Raw genomic sequence first — 19229 nt, forward strand, 5'->3', positions numbered from 1 at the left:
GTCCAGTGTCATGATGTACATTGAGTGTCCATTATGATGCTACTGGTCCATTTGAAGAGCCCTGAAGCTGTAGTTGTAACGGTGGTGGTGGCTGTGGTGACCCTCTGGTTTGTTTCATGGTATGTCCTTGTAAAGCAGTTGTCAGGAACCAGGATTTATCTGCTGGTCTCTTCACTGGGGTCTGCCAGTTGTCTGTACGCTTGATTCCGTGTCTCGGAGAGACCAAACAGAAGCAGCGGCAGATGGTGGCATCGTACGACCGAAACTGAAATATGTGGTAATAGTGGTATATTGGTGCTACAGTGGCCCGGTACCCTAACTAGGACAGTAATAAAGTGGACTTAATAATTGACGCTGTGTCTGGGACATTAACAGAAGACCAGAGAAGACAGATGGGTTTTCAGTTTAGATTTAAACACTGAGACTGAGTCTGAGTCCTTAACACTGACCAGCAAGCCGTTCCACAACTGCGGAGCTCTATAGGAGAAGGATCTGCTCCCAGCTGTGACCTTCTGTACGTTGGGTACCAGTAGTGACCCTGCACCCTTCGAATGCAGGGGGAAATGAGGAAATGACCATGTTTTTGTCCTGAAGCCCTAAATCAGATCAGGGGCTTCGCAATTACCAGAGACCTCCATACAAACCCCAAATTGCTTCAACGTGTGGTACTGATAACCAGAACATCCACCAATGTTCAGAAGGCACGATGGCACTCAGTAGGTTAGTGGTAAATGTCTTAGCTGCATTGGAGCGGCTTGAGGTGACTAATTTGGAGGTGAGTCGAGTAGAATTTTCACCTTTATCTTTCAACTCTCTAAGGGGGAAATGCAACAGGGTGTCTGGTCAATTCAATTGTGTTTGTATGATCTTGCATCAGGAGGAGAACTTAGTTGACCTGGCTGCCCAGCAGTACTATGTCGAGTATGGAGCAGAGATGTTACAGGACCGTCTCCTGAGCCTACTGCACTCCTATATTCCAGACCGTGAGTTCAACTCCAAGCCTCCAGAGAAGTGGGCACAGGCAATTATGGCAGTTCATAAGAAGGTATGATATCATTCCAACTTGTGTAAAACACAAAGCATTTTCATTAACTTTATGCTATCAGTGTTTTGTGAGGTCCTATTCAGCCCTTCAGAATGGAAATAATTATCTACTGAAGATCTGCATTGCAGCATGTGTATTAAAACTAAATGATTTCTGGTTTTATGTCATATTGGCAGATGACATATCATAAAGTTATAATTAAAAATTGGCAGTGAATGATAAGTGATCTTCTTAAAACCAGTTTGATTGTGCATTAAGACGGAAAGTTTTTTTTTATTGACATATAGGCAATATATACACAAAAGAGGCTGAATCCCCAGAGAGTGAAAGAGGAGGTGGTAGATTTTGCTCGCTTCAAGTGGCCTTTGCTGTTTTCACGTTTCTATGAGGCCTTCAAGTTCTCAGGTATGTTGATGAATCAGAATTTTTAACATTATTATATGTTACCAACAACATACTTACCATCTATGAATATATCTACAGGTCCCAGTCTACCAAAAAATGATGTCATCGTGGCCGTGAATTGGACTGGGGTTTACTTTGTGGATGAACAGGAGCAGGTCCTGTTGGAACTTTCCTTCCCAGAGATTACAGCAGTGTCCAGCAGCAGGTAACACATCAACGATGTCACAGTGTACTCAAGCTCTGCTGGTGAGCTCAGCATGGTCAATCATGATGAGCTGTTGAAGCCTGTTTGAAGTTAGTACAGTGGTTGGCGCTAGGGCAGGGCCCATAATCTTCGCCCCACTGGCTTGCACTGTAAATGAGTGGTCTTGTATGGCCAATAATCTGTAGGTTCATGACTTGTTTTTATAGGTTGCAATAGAACGACTTTTTTAAGCTGCTTAATAATAAAATGGCATCTATGTGAAAGTGCCTTTCTGAACACTTCCTCAAATTTACAAATGTTCTTGTAATGATCTCAGCCCTGTGCGCTTCATAACAAATAAAGTTGCACTGTCAGAAAGTCAGAGCACACCAGGCAAGGACAGATCTCCTATGCTGCCAGTGGCTGTGCTCAGCTGCTACAGTACATCTGCCTGAACAAAGTGATATGCTTGATTTCTTCTCCTTAACAATCCAGCAAATACACAAACTACACATAACATTTTATTCCAGTGTGATCATGAAGCACAAAATAATGATGAAATAATGATCTATAACAAAGACCTCACCGTTGACCACACACACACACACACACACAGACAAACAAACACACACAAATACATCACGGTAATTATCAACCATTGTACTTTACACATTTTACCCATTACTTTACCCATGTGTAGATCTCAATTGTACATTTGTAGATATATACATATAAATATTTTTTTTTGCTGCTGCTGCTGCTATTTACCTCGGTTTTTGCTGCTATTACTTCTGTTTCTATTCACTTTCTGCCACAACAAATGCAATTTCCCACTTGTGGGACTAATAAAGGTTGAGCTTATCTGATCTTATCTTAACCTGGGTGCAGCTGTTTGCAGTGTAGAGATCTGTCCTTTACTTTCTGTGTTATTGATTGTGTAAATATGAACACTATAATGCCTTTTTATGTTTATGTCTGATATGTATGCATCTGGTGCTGACCCGGCCCATATGTCAAATATTAAAATTTAATGTGGCTTGAAAGAAAAACTGATGATCTTGTTTCAAACCAGAGGTGGAAAGCTCCAGGGTCAAAGCTTTACACTGACGACCATCAAAGGGGATGAGTATACCTTCACCTCCAACAATGCTGAGGACATACATGAACTGGTTGTTACTTTTCTGGATGGATTACGAAAGAGGTCCAAATTTGTGGTGGCACTGCTGGATAGTCCAAATGCTGGTAAAGCACACAGACACACAGATTTGAAACCTGTAACCTTGAATCATTTTTCATTGTCCGAATTTTAAGCAGCAGATGTTTAGATTGAATGTGTTATTCAATTGGGGTGACTTGAACTAAGGAGTGTGAATAAAAATGAAAGCTTTGTTGTTATTCACAGCTGGAAATGACCCCGCGTTTGTTAGATTCTCTAAAGGAGACCTCATCATTTTGGATGAACATTGTGGAGAGGAGGTGATGAACTCTGGCTGGACACATGGACTTAATGATAGGACAAAAGAGCAGGGAGACTTCCCCTCTGAGAGTGTGTACATCCTGCCCACTATCACTCGGCCTCAGTATGACATAGTGGTTGGTGACATTTATCATCTTTACTCTGTCATGTGTTAAATGTGGTAGTAGTGTAACACACTTGCCTATGAACCAGAAGACCCAGGTTCATATCCCACTTACCCCTGTAAGTCTGATAAATGCCATAAATGTAAATGTAGATGAATGACTTTCATATCTCTGTCAATGTCACTTATCTCTCAACATAGGCTTTAGTTACATCAACACCAGACCAGCATCGGCAGTCCATAAACCCATCTCAGATGTCGATGGTGGACAGAGAAGAGAAAGTGAAGCCATATACTCTGGAAGAGTTCTCTTATGATTACTTTAGGTATTTGGCATCCAATCAGAAGACACATTTTTAGTTACACAGATAGACAGTCTCTGACATGCTCCCCCTATCCAGGCCTCCTCCTAAAAGTACCCTCAGCCGTGTGAGGATCTCTAAAGGCAGAGGCAAGGATAAACTGTGGTGTTGCACCAGAGAACCTCTGAAGCAGCCGCTACTGAAGAAGGTCCTTATCAACGATGAGCTCTCCCAAGATGCCTGTCTGACCTTCACTGATATCCTTTCCCATGGTTTTAAATCATTTTCAGGGTAATTATTGTCAAGGTAACTGCAAAAATATCCACAGGGGCATCTGAATGTAGTTTTTGCACCTCAGGTGCTTCTCCTGGCTCCTAGTTCAGACGTTGAAGTGGACGTCCTTTTTAAATGGGTCGACTAGGACCAGATTGATGATGTTTCTATTAAGTCTAGAGAAACATTGGACCAGGGGTGTTGGGGGAAGTTCAAAGGCAAGAAGAGGTTGTCTGATTTTCAGACCAGTGACCACTGTACCAGTGCGAGAATAAACGGCTCTGGTCTCTTTGTTGTGAGTAAGTCTATGCTCCTGAGAATGTTTGATCATACGTTGGTCAATGGACGATCAGTTTGTAGAACAGGTAGATTTCATCTGTTCCAAGCTTGTTCTTCCAAGACTAGGATTGGAGACACCTGTTATAGGTTACATTCAAATCCAATTAAGTGGCATATATTTTGCTCTTAAATAATGACACAGTTGTGAATATTGGTTACATCCTTTACTACCTGTTGTACCAGTCATGAAGTATATGGGTGATTACCCATCCAAGAAATCACGCTCCATCAGTGAACTGACTGACCAGATCTTTGAAAGTCCACTGAAAGCAGAACCATTAAAAGATGAAATCTTCTGCCAGATCATCAAGCAGCTGACAGATAACTATATAAAGTTAGTAGATCACACAGTTGGTTTGTTTTCATTGTATTTACTGATTCATCAAAGATTTAGACTTTCGAACTGATGTGGTGGAGTATGTGGTGTCTGTGGTTTCTGTCATGTGACTGTCATGGTAATATTGGGTTTTGAGTGATTTATTTGAATGGTTCCTTTAAGGGGAGGAATGATTGTACAACATATATCTTTCAGGACTAAAAACAAGAATTTGTGCACAAGTTAGAATTTATTTGGTGCCAAATTCTCTTCAAGGGTTTGGGGACGTGTGACACAAACAAGAGGGAATGGATACCTGGGACAAGGACACACATAAAAAAAATTTGGTCTGTTTTTTTAACAGTGGTTAGGTGAACCCACAACTACCCCCAAATAGTGCTATAGAGATAACAAAACCAGGGCAAAATATCTACAGTAAAACAGTAAAACTCACTCCACAACTAAAAGCCACAATCTGCTCAGGGATGTAACACCCCCCCAACCAAAATTCTCAACACTTGCTGAGTTAATTAAATCAAACCCGTTTTGCATGCAATAGCACGTCCGCAAGTATGTTATCCTGGCCACTCTTATACTGAATCTTTGCAAATAACAGGACCATCACATGATGCATTGGTTGGCATTCTTCATTCTGGAAAGAAATAGAAGAGGGTTTTGATCAGTGAATACTAGGACAGGGTCAGATGTTGAATTGATATATACACTTCGAAATACTGAAGAGCTAAAAGTATTTCACGAGAAGTGTCCTCTTGCAACAGCACTACGCCAACTCCAGTGGCACTAGCACCTTTGAATGGGCACTGAAAAATCAAGCAATCCACCAAGGTGCCACTGAGCAAAGCACCGCTCCCACTGCTCCCCGGGCGCCTGTCATGGCTGCCCACTGCTCACCAAGGGGGACGGGTTAAATGAACAGGACAAATTTCACTGCGTGAACCGTGTGCTGTGCTGTGTATCACCATGACAATCACTTCACTTTCACTTGACTGTGCTAGCAGTATGCCTAGTATTGGGAATATGGAAACACCAAAATGGCCAATGTCTTAGCTTTAATGGGACGAACCTGACCGTGACCTACAAGGTAACAGTGGCCGCCAAATGCATAAAATACAGTACAAAGTATCTCCATGTGTTCAGGCCGGTTTTTCATATATACACAATACAACAATATAATCCAAATAAGCTTCACAATGGGACAATGGTGGCCTAGTGGGTAAGGAAGTGGTAATCAGAAGGTTGCTGGTTCGAATCCCGAGCAGCCAAATTGCAACTGAGGTGCCACCGAGCAAAGCACCGTCCCCACACACTGCTCACCGGGCGCCTGTCATGGCTGCTCACTGCTCACTAAGGGTGATGGGTTAAAAGCAGAGGACACATTTCATTATTACACCATGTGCTGTGCTGCAGCGTTTCACAATCACTTCACTTTCACTTCAATTATTCACATTTGTTAATACTTTATTGATGAGCCATTGGAATATAGCATTCTGTAACCCAAACGGCATCACAATATATTGTAGCAAATTATCTGAAGTCACAAATGGAGAAATCTCAGCTGTCCTAGGTGTGAGGGGCAGTTGCCAATATACTTTAAACAGATCAAGCTTTAAAAGAAGCATAACCAACCTTATCCTCACAATCTTCCATTCTCGGAAGTGGGGAAAGAGTCAGGCTTCGTCACTGCATTTACCTTCCAGTAATTGTAGCAGAACCTAAAGGTGGCATTAGGCAAGAGACAGGGAGAGCTCCATGGTTGATACTGAATGTTGGCCTTCTTTGCATGGATCACCTGGTATGCATGCTGGCTGATAGGCGTGTGCTCCCCCACATCTATGTTGTGGGTCAGAATTGCTGAACCAGAAGGCACATCAGAGAACAATTCAGGATATGAGTTCCTTCCTCTCACGTTCTTCAGATAAGCCAGCCAACGATGATGCCATATCCTGCAGTATTTCAGAGTTCTGCAGCCGGGCACCCCACCTAGACTGAGACCATCCTCCGCAGGAGAATAACGAGAAAGGGTTACTGACATACATGAAATAGGCACAGCGGTCACGCCTGAAGCACGTTCACGTGACATACCAGTTTTTCATTTTCCTATCAATAAAACATGCACCCCAGTATTTGGCTTGTAGTGCTGAGCCAAGTACTGGTAGTAAAACCAAAACTTTGTCTCCTGTCTGAAATGTACGAGTTATTGTTTTATGATCAAACTTTTTGTCCTGAGTCAAAACTAACACCCTACGAGCAGCATCACAAGCTCTGTGTAGGCATTCTGGGAAAAGCCTAATCGGACACAATCCGGCTGAGCAGATTCCCCTTTTTTACACAGCACCTGTAAAGGGAGTTGGAGTCTGTTTATGCATTCAGATATAATCATCCCAATATTATTACCAGCAATCTCATCACTTGACTTCATCACGATGGTGGTTTTGGCTCATATCCAGTGAACAACCAATATTTCATAGGTTCTACCACCACCTCTGGAAAAGGAAATACCTGACCCCCAAAATATATCCTTCCCATGGAACAGCAAATTTAGCAAACCCAGAATATAAGTCGCTTTCTGTTTCTGCGCTTTCTATTTTAGAACAGGACAATCAGCAATCAAATGACTATTTGAGATGCGTGAGTCACAAATTCAAACATGCACCCCCCAGAAAAGAAGATTTTACATGTTTTATTGATGATACACGTAATGAGACTAACATGCACCCCCAGAAAAAGTCCATACATGTTCAGAGAAAATAAGTAGGCAGGCAATTTTTTTTATTCCTCCAAGAGTATGAAGTGCTTCTTCATCCACACATGCTGTACTAAAAACCAGCGATCTTTCTCACCGGCAATTTACCACGCTAAAGACCAAACTATGCTCTACTGTTAAAGCCGAATATACATCCTGCGCTTTCCCGGTCAAAACACACTGCAGCAACACTGTCCACACTCCAGTCGTGCATTTTCAAAATGGTGTTTTTCAACTTCTTGTTCATTGGAAGGTGGCACCATTCGAATATTTACATTTTACATTTACAGCATTTATCAGACGCCCTTATCCAGAGCGACTTACAATCAGTAGTTACAGGGACAGTCCCCCCCTGGAGCAACTTAGGGTTAAGTGTCTTGGTCAGGGACAGGTACTAAAACAGGTAGTTAGCGGGATTCGAACCTGGTTCACAGGCGAGTGTGCTACCTACTAGGGTAGGTTCAGGTTCAGAACTGGAATGATTCACAGCAATATGTGAAACCAGCCAACTCGAGCTCCAATTTCTTGAGACCAAAGTCGTGCTCATGTTAAAATTTGTGCACTGCTCGTTTTCACGCGCTTAATGTTTAATGTTTAAATCCAATTCATTTTCCAATGAATGATTTCCAATTTCTGAAGTTTTATTTCTTTTTCACAATTCTCACGTTCGTAACATAATTTCCCCGCTTCAAATTGTAATACTCACAGAGCTTCAGTTCTGTGTTGGCGTCACTTCCCATCAAAAATCAAGGGTGCAACAGGGTCTTCAGGGTGCACAAAGCCTCCCTCTGAAAACACAACCTCCACTAACCTCCAGTTGTCGCTACCGAACCAGAACCTCAAACTGACCTTTTTAGTCTTCAGAGCTCCTTGGCTCCTCCCATGGTGGCCCCTCCCCTCAGTCAGTCTAAAACAGACAAGCACATACATACACAAAACCCACACTCTGCCTCATAGAAGAACAGCACTAAACACTGCCCTACAACACAGGGATGCCAGTGCGGGTATCACCGCAGAGATGTAGTGTGTGAGAATTTTGAAGCATTGTAGACGAGTCTTGCAACAGCATTTTGGATCGACTGCAGCAGTTGTATAGTGTTCTATATTGTGTTGCGCTCCTAACAACGTTGCCTCTGACTGCTCCATGGATGGTCCCGGTATGACCTCTGTCTTTCCCACAGACACAACAATCCCTGCGATTGTGTTCTGATAAGAGATGATGATCTTGGAATCTGACTTGTGTCTCCAATTCTGTTTTTTAGATCTTCACTGTTATCCTTGACTTTAACATTGTTCTCAATCCGATGAGTTTATGCTATCATCTGTAATCATCTGTAATTATAGAGAAGTTAATGTCAAATTTCCTTACCAAATTCTCTCTTTTTAAAACCATCATGAATGTTGTACAATTATTCTGCCCTAGAAAATTAACAGTTCAAAAAAATTACAATGACATGTCCACAATGAAAGTACAGTGCCCTCCATTCTTATTGGAAACCCTTGTAAAAATGAAGAAAAAAAAAAAAATTTTTAACATCACTATATTTTGTACAGTCCCCCTTGTGAGCAATGACACAGCTCACGTCAACAGTTGTCAGTTGGGTTCAGAGTATTGAGATGGCCATGGCAAAACTTAATTTTGGTGTCATTGCAGGGATGATGTGGACATGCATTTTGGATTGTTATTCATCTGAAAGATCCAATAACATGCAGCTGTTATATTCACAGTAGAGGAAGACAAGTTTTGGTTTAAAATGTACAAACTGTGATTAAAAAATTTTTTTTTTTACTCTCTATTTACACATTATTTCAAGGGCTTCCAAAAAATAGTGGTATGTAAGCGTATTGCAACAACTATATAGCTTTTTCGTCATGAAATAGATGAAATGATGATTTCTAGAAATGTTCATTCCATGACTGAATCATGCCTTTTTGTAGTACAGCTTGAGGGCCTTGACCCCTGTACACAAAGAGTTCACCAGCTTCTCAGAATCTTTTGATGATATATGGTATTATCATGAATTATGTACTTGTAGGTGCTTTTCTTTGCAGATTGTCTCTTCATATAACTTGTTGCTAATTTACATACTTACAAAACTAGTTTTCCAGCCTTTTATTGCCCCATCCCAATATTTATGAGGTAAGTAGGTAAAATCAAAATGAACGAATATATTTATGAAATTTGATATGTTTTCTGATATTATTGCATTCTGTTTTTGTCACTTTTGACGCTTTTTATTAAAGCGGCAGGCGTTTCCCATTTCTTTTTTTCCACAGGTACAGTGAGGAGAAAGGCTGGGAACTGTTGTGGCTCTGCACTGGTCTTTTCCCCCCCAGTAACATTCTTCTGCCTCATGTCCAGAGATTCCTGCAGTCTAAGAAACACCACCCTTTAGCTCCAGATTGTATGCAAAGACTACAGAAATCTCTACGGTAGATGTCATTCTGCCCGAACGATGTGTCTTCACAATGCATAGGCAGATAGCGAATGGCTTGAATGAAGTTCAAACACACATGATCAGTTTACTGTATGTTTGTTCCAACAAGTTATGACTTCATACTGATGTCTTTCATCCCACAATCAAACTTCCATTATACACGGCAGTGCTCTATCAGACGCAACATTTTTCCATGTCCATATCTCTTATAATGTTACATAAATGGGTCATGCATATAAACAGATACCTTTTACAGACATATCTACTTCAAGGGAAGAACAGCTTTGCACACACTGCAACAAACATGGGAAAAAAACTCCCTCTTTTCCTTTTTGAACTAACTCGGGATCGTCCAGCACAAACTCTGGCCAGTAGATGTTGCACACTGGCAAGTGATGCAAGGCAACAAGAAAATAAGAATACATATTATAAATTAAACAAACTGAGTAGGCTGAGAAATTACATTACAACAGATGTCATTCATGGTTAAAATGTAATGAAATAAATATTTCTGTATTTCACCTTCCTACTACTTATGTCCTTTCAGAAATGGATCTAGGAAATACCCACCTCATCTGGTGGAGGTGGAAGCCATACAGCACAAGACCACTCAGATTTTCCACAAAGTCTACTTCCCTGATGACACTGATGAGGTGAGCAGGCATGAACTCTCTGCAGAAACTATGCCACTATGAGCAAACAAGTGGAAAAAACCATCACTTCCCTTTCAGTTGCGATTTCCTATGATTCGAACAAGTCTAGATGCTGCTGATCCAAATAGTTAATTCAATATAAGTTCAAAGTCAAGAAACCATGGCCGTACCGAGGAAACACGTTAGTAAAGATCTGAGAATAACTTTATAACATGCAGTAGTATGCAATAATTCAAGCTCAAACGGAATCCTTCAAACATGAACTAGACAATATTTTGCTAAATTTGTATCAAGATGTATTGCTAAAGATGTATCAATAATTATTAGTAAATACTGCATATTTAAATGTAGATAATTATTTCTGTCCACATTAGCTCATAGACACATAGTTGAACACTGAATTTTGACCAGTCAGTGAAAGCATCATTCAATTTAGGTAATGGATGTAGCATCAGTAACTAGAAATCATGACATTAATTAAGCTTTTCCTGTACAAGCAGGCTTTTGAAGTGGAGTCAAGTACCAAGGCCAAAGATTTCTGTCTGAACATCTCAGGCAGAATGCTCCTCAAGTCTGCTGAGGGCTTTAGTCTATTTGTCAAGATCTCTGACAAGGTACAATGTTATAACCATTTTCCCCCACATATGTACATTACAGGCCAAAAGTTTGGACACCTTCTCATTCAATGTGTTTTCTTTATTTTCGTGACCATTTACGTTGGTAGATTCTCACTGAAGGCATCAAAACTATGAATGAACCCATGTGGAGTTCTGTACTTAACAAAAAGTGGAGACCTGACCTCCACAGTCACCCGACCTGAACCCAATCCAGATGGTTTGGGGTGAGCTGGACCAACAAGTGCTAAACACCTCTGGGAACTCCTTCAAGACTGTTGGAGAAGCATTTCAGGTGAACTCCACATGTGTTCATTCATAGTTTTGGTGCCTTCAGTGAGAATCTACCAACGTAAATGGTCATGAAAATAATTCACCTTGAATGAGAAGGTGCGTCCAGATTTTTGGCCTGTACTGTATTTATGAGAAAACTGCACTTACAACAGACTTATGTGCTATAGGTAATTAGTGTACCAGATGGAGATTTCTTCTTTGACTTTGTGAGGCATCTGACAGACTGGATAAAGAGAGCCCGACCTGCAAAGGATGGTACTCATTCGCATTTTAATAATGATTCAACCACTTATTATGATCATAATTACCATCTACTTCAATTTAATTGTTCATAGGAACCATGCCTTCACTGACATATCAGGTGTTTTTCATGAAAAAGTTATGGACAAACACTGTGCCGGGCAAGGACTCAGTGGCTGACTCCATCTTTCACTATCACCAGGTAAAAAGCATGTTCATTGTTCATGTTGTGAATTATTCCCCTTATTCCTGACAATGTGTTCTTACTTCATGGAACAGAGAGAGCTGTGTACTGTACATGCAGTGAAATAGTAATATCTTTATCGGACTGTATGCTGCAGTCCTGTCCTGGTCAGGTTATTGTGTATATGTCATTGTGCAGCCATCGATTGTGGAAGTTGTCCCACTTAAAAAGATGAGAGGGCTGTCATTTTCATCACTTCAACTGTGAGAGACAAAATGTAAAAAAAACCCAAGGAAACCACATTGTATGGAATTTAATTGTGTAATAAGGCTGTAACATAGCAAAATTTGATAAAAAGTGATGATATGCTCAGTTTGTGCAGGCTCCCAAGTCATTTTTAGACTCATATGATACATGAGTATATAAAACATACACCATTTAACAGACCCATCCCATTTTATCCACCTCCTTCAGGAGCTTCCAAAGTACCTTCGTGGATATCACAAGTGCTCCCGAGAGGAGGTCTTTCAGCTTGGAGCTCTTATTTACAGAGTCAAGTTTGAGGATGATAAATCCCACCTCCCAAACATTCCAAAGATATTGAAAGATCTGATTCCTCAAAACCTGATCAAGCAGATGTCTGCAGATGACTGGAAAAGGGTAGGTGGAGTTTTGAACTATATATCATTTTGATTCAGAATAATGCCATAATGTGCTAGTTATATTGTATAAAATAGATAATACTGAATGTCATGCCATTTTTATGAAACCAGACATCAGTTTCTAAGATTTCCAAGATTTGGATGTGTTTATGGCACTCACAGAATTTAAACTCCATTATGTGGGGAAAACATATAACCAAAAAACTCGATAGAAGCAAAAGCACAATGCAAGAGGCTCAATTTTACCAGTTACATCATTTAAATGATTGGATTATTGCTATCACTTCCATGGCCACAGGCCACCCTGTCAGCAGACTGGCATCTACAGTTTGGGAATGGGTCACTCTCGGGAGCTCAGTGCCACTTAATATTCCATGGCCAACTCTTACATGCATTATAACAAAGTGAAATCAATTCTAAGCTGTAATTACTAATATGTGTTTTTTTGGGTTCAATGTTCTTTTTTAAGGAAAATCAACATGACACAGGTTATAAATGCAAATAACCTTTCATCCTCTCAGCTAACAGATGTCAGCGAGGCTTAGCAGTGCTTTATTGTCAACCAGGTCAAGAGGCATTCAAATACTCAAATTATTGAAAAGCGTGTGTGTTAGTTCTGTCTCGAGCGGGGACGGAGGGACCAAGCACGAGTTTGGGTGGACAGGTGCAGGTGATGATGAACAGGAACAGCGAACAGAAGCCTAATAAGTCTGCTTAGTGGCAGATTTAAAATGAACAAATTGCCAATGATAATGGAAATTGACCCATATTATTAGTTCCAATTTCAAAATGTGTTTCAGGTCAGACCTATTACGACTATATTAGGATTAATAGATTAAACCTAGTACTCTGTTTTCACAATGATGGATAAACACCACATGAATCAATCCATTGATCACTCCTCATCAACCCAAGATGAAACCAATTAAGCTTGACTGATCAGGACTACATAAGAGCTGTTAGGTGGGGCCCAGTGGTTGCTACTACAATAAAGTCAAATCAAAAAGAATGAAATGTTGAACATCCTGCTGGTAGTAGCCTAGCGGGTAACACACTCGCCTATGAACCAGGTTCAAATCCCACTTACTACCATTGTGTCCCTGAGCAAGACACTTAACGCTGAGTGTCTCCAGGGGGGACTGTCCCTGTAACTACTGATTGTAAGTTGCTCTGGATAAGGGCGTCTGGTAAATGCTGTAAATGTAAATGTAATCTGGACATGAACCAGGGCTCTAGAGTACAACTAATTTGGTCCAGTACCACTTACAGAGGTTGTTCACAATTCTGTAGCCCTCATGTGGTTCACACAACAAACACATATCAGTCCAGATATTTCTGTATGTGAACGTGTGCATGTTGCAGTCAGACAGAGAGGTGAGTAGCCTGGACCTGTCAGATAGACAGAGAGGATGTAGCCACGGATTCAAGCTTTAATCAACCTTAAAAGTTAGACCTGATCCCGACAAGTAAAACATTATTGTGGCGGCTGATGCCAGCCAACATGACTGTACCAACATGCTTTACATTACGAGTCATTTATACATTTTTAATGTCATTTAACATGGTCAAAGTTTAAGCTTCATAATCGTCTGACACTAGTCTAGTTTCACTGGTGTTTCGATTAATGCTAATCGAAACACCTGACCACGCATTTACCATGCACGCCTGAGTTAAAAGAGTTAAAAAATTAAACTCTGAAAATGCACAATGCATCTATAAATCACATTACCCAGTGTCCCCTCTCCCCACTGCCATTCAGCAAACAGGTCATCAGGCCGAGATCATAATCAAGTTCTAGCCCTTAAAACACTTGCATTTTTAAGTTAGATTTTCTTTTTATTTAACTTATCTTGTTTTCATTTCAGCTTATTGAAGCACTTTAAGCACCAACACATTTGCAAATGTACCTTTCTTGTAGAATTGTGCTTTAAATAAAGAACTTTGTTAACCAGATTGTTAGTTACAAGTCCAGATTGCCTATATGAACAGTGATTTAAAAAGTAGAAAGAGTGAACCTGTAAAGCTGTGCTGTTAAATGTGATGCTGTCAAAAATGAGGTGCACCTAACACTGGTTAGGGGCACCAGTGCAGCCCTGTGAACGTTTGTGTTTATGTCTACGGGCTTTTCTGGTTCCTCTTCGGCTCTCGTGCCCGCTTTGTGTTGTAACATTAAAACTAATTTTAGTGTTTTAACTGTTTAAAATGGCACTTCACAATGTTACGTCTAACTTTAAACATTTTCTTGCAGAACATAGTGTCATCTTTTAACAAACATCCTGTCAAGTCAGCAGAGGAAGCCAAACTCATGTTCCTGAAAATTGTCTACAAGTGGCCGACATTTGGCTCAGCCTTCTTTGAGGTCAAGGTATGCATCAACATTTTATGCTTGAAATTACTGTAATGTACAGCATATCCTTCTTGTTATCATATGTTTTTCCTCCAGCAATCGACAGATCTAAATTACCCAGAAACCCTGCTGATCGCGATTAACAAACATGGCATCAGCCTAATTGACCTCAAATCTAAGGTATATGCTAAATTAATAAAAATGCATACAAAAGAAATAAAGATTATATTTACATACCTAAACAATGCTTTCCAGGACATTTTAGTCACACATCCCTTTACAAAGATCTCAAACTGGAGCAGTGGAAACTCCTACTTCCACATTACCATCGGCAACCTAGTGAGAGGCAGCAAGCTGCTGTGTGAGACTTCGCTGGTGAGTCTTGTTTACTGTAGGCCTACCGTAGGAGAGGGGTTTTCACATGAAAATAACTGTGAAAGTCTCTGCTTTATTCCTGCAGGGCTATAAGATGGATGACCTCCTAACTTCTTACATTAGTCAGATGTTGGCAACCATGACGAAGCAGCGGGGCTCCCGTGGCAGCATCAAGTAATATAACAGTCTGTGTTCCTGGGTAAACTCACCTGTATGAACACTATCCAGCATACAGCAGAAAGCCTGATAAACAACTGAAACAAGAACAGCATTTGGATATTGTAATATTTCATATATAAAAAGCATTGTATTGTAATTCAATACAGCAGTTGTTGAAATGAAGTGTCCTGCATGAGTTCCAGATATTCCTTATTACAGATGAACCTTTAAAAAGGAAATGCCGTAAGAAACCCAGTTTGATTAAAAAATACTCATGGCGTCTTTGTCTTAACCGTAACACGTTGCCTTATGGAAAAGCAGAGTAAATCTCTTCATCTGACTTGTATAACACGGAAATAACTGAATGAATGCAATAATAATTTCCCTTTTCACTGTATTTTTTTGTTTGTTTCCTCTTTCATTTCATTAGCAGTGGGGTCAGTTGTTCTTGTCTGGGGAAGAGCTATCCACACACACACACACACACACACATTACACCACTGTATTGTGTGATTTCATGCAGAAATTGCCCTGTAGGAAAATACCATCAGTGTAAAATTACAGCATATGCAAGGATTGTTGTTTAAATTATCACATAAACACATATTTACAATTATCTTTGAAAACAATAATCATATTACAGATGTGTTAAAAAGTGTAATGCATTTTTTCACAAGTATTAACATTTTTTTAAAAATAAAAGACAAAAAATATTTTGAAAAAGCTGCTTGCCAAGTATTGTTTGTATTGTTATTTTGCTCAAATCTGCCGCACTCCATTTTACATACCTCACACACGTGCATGTGCAGGACTATTTGAATGCACCAGATCACAATATTATATTTGGGACACTGCTGCAGACTGTCTGTATGTCGTCTTCTTTACTCTCTTTTAAATCCAGATTAATTTCACAGAAGCTCTCTTCTATGGAGATAGTTCAGTTTCAAAATACATGAATAAATATCACACCATTCACAAATATAGTTCTTGATTCAGCAACAAATGTAACAAGATATCTAAAATATATTGTAAATATATTATATAACATATATATGCTGAATCAGGAATATGTTTGTGTGATATTTATTCATGCATTTTGAAACTAAACTATCCCCATACCCTTTAATTACATAGTACAACCTGACATCATTTGAATCATAAAAGGAAAACTCACCTGTTCTTTTACACATCTCTGCCACACCGTCTCTGTCTTTGGTCGCCCATAACACTTAAAAGGTCATCTGTAATCCGGGGGACACATTTGGAAGACTTGACGGTCAGTGAAGATAATGTTTTAGGGGAGGAGTGGTAAATTCTCTGTGCGGAAAAAGCATGAGAAGAGGGAGGCAACTTTTCTCCTTATGACATCATAAGGGGACAAATTCCAGACTCTGACAGAATGACCAAAGAACTCTTTACACCCATCACCATATCAAGCCACTGCAGGACCATAGACAGGCTAGAGCAACTCTTAATAATGTTAAATAATTAATGGCACCATTCTATTCCTCTCCACCTGAATAAATTAATATCAGTCTTTCTGTGCTTTTTATGCAGTAGTAATTTTTGAAAAAGTGGATTTCTACACAAGAGAAATTTCTCTTCTTTGACGCCTTCCATTCTTTAAGGCGCTATCGTAGTGAGAACAAAAAATGTACACAACCATGGCAGAAGGGTTCTGTAGACCAGAACCACTCATGTTGTAAGGCAACATTGCTTAAAATTGGCGAGTATTTGAGCAGGAATATGATATTTTCATCGTGACAGAACATCTTGATAAAGATGCCGGAATGCGTGCGTTCATACAACAACAACAACATTTATTTCTTATATAGCCCAAAATCACTTACAGTATGTCTCAATGGGCTTTGACAGGACCTACAGTTGACACCCCCCACACTTGACCCTTCTGCACACAAGGAAAAACTCCACACTAAAAACTCTAGGAGAGAGAAATGCTGGGAAGGAGTGATAGAGAGAGGGACCCCCTTCCAGGGTAGAGTGAGCCTGCACGTGGTGTCAGTGCAGGGCTGGTGATGATTTGTCCATTAAGAGAAAAATAGTTGTCCATTATGATTCCACTGGTCCATTTGAAGATCCCCTGAAGCTGTAGTAATGGTGGTGGTGGCTGTGGTGACCCTCTGGTTCATTTCATGCTAAGTCATCGTTTAGCAGTTGTCAGGAACCAGGATTTATCTGCTGGTCTCTACACTGGGGTCTGCCAGTAGTCTGTGTGCTTGATTCAGTATCTCGGAGAGAACAAACAGAAGCAGCGGCAGACGGTGGCATCGTACGACCGATACGACCGATATATGTGGTTATAATGGTATAGTGGTGCTACAGTAGCCCGGTACCCTAACTAGGACAGCCTAACTAGGGTGAATTTAACACTGTCTGTGTCTAACAGGGGGACTGTGTGATAAAGTGGACTTAATAATTGACACTGTGTCTGGGACTTTAACAGAAGGCCAGAGAAAACAGATGTTTTTTCAGTTTGGATTTAAACACTGAGACTGAGTCTGAGTCCCGAACACTGACAGGCAAGCTCTTCCACAACTGCGGAGCTCTATAGGAGAAGGATCTGCTCCCAGCTGTGACCTTCTGTACTTTTGGTACCAGTAGTGACCTCGCACCCGTTGATCGAAGGGGGCGTGGCGGGTCGTATAGAACTAAGAGTTCACTCAGGTAAGGTGGCACGAGACCATTTAGGCCTTTATAGGTCAAAAGTAGGATTTTGTAGTCAATCCTAAATTTGATGGGTAGCCAGTGCAGTGATTGTAAGACTGGGGTGATGTGGTCAAATTTCCTAGTTCTAGTTAGAACTCTGGCTGCAGCATTCTGTATTAGCTGGAGTTTACTCATGTATCTACTAGAGCATCCAGACAGTAATGCGTTGCAATAATCTAGCCTTGATAAAATAAATGGATGGACCAACTTTTCTGAATCGTGCAATGAGATGATGTTTCTTATTTTTGCAATATTTCTAAGGTGAAAGAATGCTATCCTAATGATATTATCTTCATACGAATCAAATGAGAGACCTGCATCAATGAGGACACCTAGATCCTTTACTTCAGTACTTGGTGAGATAGAAAGGCTATCCAGGGTTATTGTGTGTCATCAGCGTAGCAATGAATGCTAATACCGTGTTTACCTAAAGGTAACATGTATAAGGAAAATAGTAATGAACCTAGGACAAAACCTTGTGGAACACCAAACTTTGCTTTACTATATGAAGACGAATCACCATTGATGTCCACAAACTGATACCGATCAGTTAGATATGATCTGAACCATACAAGGGCTGTTCCCTTAATCCCAATAACATTCTCTAACCTGGCAAGGAGAATAGCGTGATCGATAGTGTAATACTGCTGAACTTGGCCAGGACGCCAATTTCATATATGCACCTGCTTTATGCGGAGGTGGGAGAAAACAGACATTTATTAAGCACAGCAGAATCAAGAGAAGGCAAGGCACAGATTTTACACCACAAACCAACATCCAGATGAGACGTGAGTGATTTGGGCAAAAAGCTGCAAATTCTGCTACTGTGAAAACTACAGCATGAGAAGTTTTTCAAAAATATTGGACAAAATGTTCTTTTGTATATTGAGCAATACAGCTGTTACAGTTGTGGTGGGAATTTTCCCGTCTGAAGAACTGCAATGAATAGAGCATCAACTGATTTGATAGCCAAGTTTAATTTACCATGCATGGGGGGACTCACAAGAAGAACTCCCACCCGTTAGTAAGTTCACAAGCATATTTATACCACTGTGGGTGACTCAGAATCATGCCAGCTTCCTCAGAGGCACCTGGACAAGGACACCAGAATCTGTCTTGTGTACAGCAAAACACACTATGTTTGGAAAACATCTTAGCTTCATACATCACCAAGGTTTAAAGTGAGATACAGCTGTTTTCTGACTGGCGCTACAGTAGCCAAAACATTCTATGACCATAGGTGAATGTCACACAACATGTGAAAAGTCCAGGCCCATACATTTTCCCATCACACAGTTACTGTTTAAGAGGGACTAATTAAATAATTC

At 40.4% G+C, this 19229-nt stretch overlaps 1 protein-coding gene across 2 annotated transcripts in view; it reads left to right on the plus strand.

Moving 5' to 3' along the window:
• LOC114792931 (unconventional myosin-VIIa-like) overlaps positions 1-15884 on the plus strand; it is a 40767-nt gene extending 24883 nt beyond the window's left edge. Inside the window, exons 32-49 of one of the 2 annotated variants that reach the window (XM_028984471.1) lie at positions 878-1045; positions 1333-1450; positions 1529-1655; positions 2707-2876; positions 3037-3227; positions 3416-3540; positions 3616-3773; positions 4309-4462; positions 9486-9641; positions 10194-10299; positions 10797-10913; positions 11375-11462; positions 11543-11649; positions 12106-12291; positions 14542-14658; positions 14737-14820; positions 14896-15015; positions 15101-15884. In XM_028984471.1, coding sequence (XP_028840304.1) covers positions 878-1045; positions 1333-1450; positions 1529-1655; positions 2707-2876; positions 3037-3227; positions 3416-3540; positions 3616-3773; positions 4309-4462; positions 9486-9641; positions 10194-10299; positions 10797-10913; positions 11375-11462; positions 11543-11649; positions 12106-12291; positions 14542-14658; positions 14737-14820; positions 14896-15015; positions 15101-15193 — 2385 coding nt within the window. In that variant the 3' untranslated portion in view covers positions 15194-15884. The remainder of the gene's footprint in view (positions 1-877; positions 1046-1332; positions 1451-1528; positions 1656-2706; positions 2877-3036; positions 3228-3415; positions 3541-3615; positions 3774-4308; positions 4463-9485; positions 9642-10193; positions 10300-10796; positions 10914-11374; positions 11463-11542; positions 11650-12105; positions 12292-14541; positions 14659-14736; positions 14821-14895; positions 15016-15100) is intronic. The other variant, XM_028984472.1, reaches the window with a different exon arrangement.
• Positions 15885-19229: the final 3345 nt, after the last annotated feature.

Source organism: Denticeps clupeoides, chromosome 6 (assembly GCF_900700375.1).
Source record: "Denticeps clupeoides chromosome 6, fDenClu1.1, whole genome shotgun sequence".
NCBI lineage: Eukaryota > Metazoa > Chordata > Actinopteri > Clupeiformes > Denticipitidae > Denticeps > Denticeps clupeoides.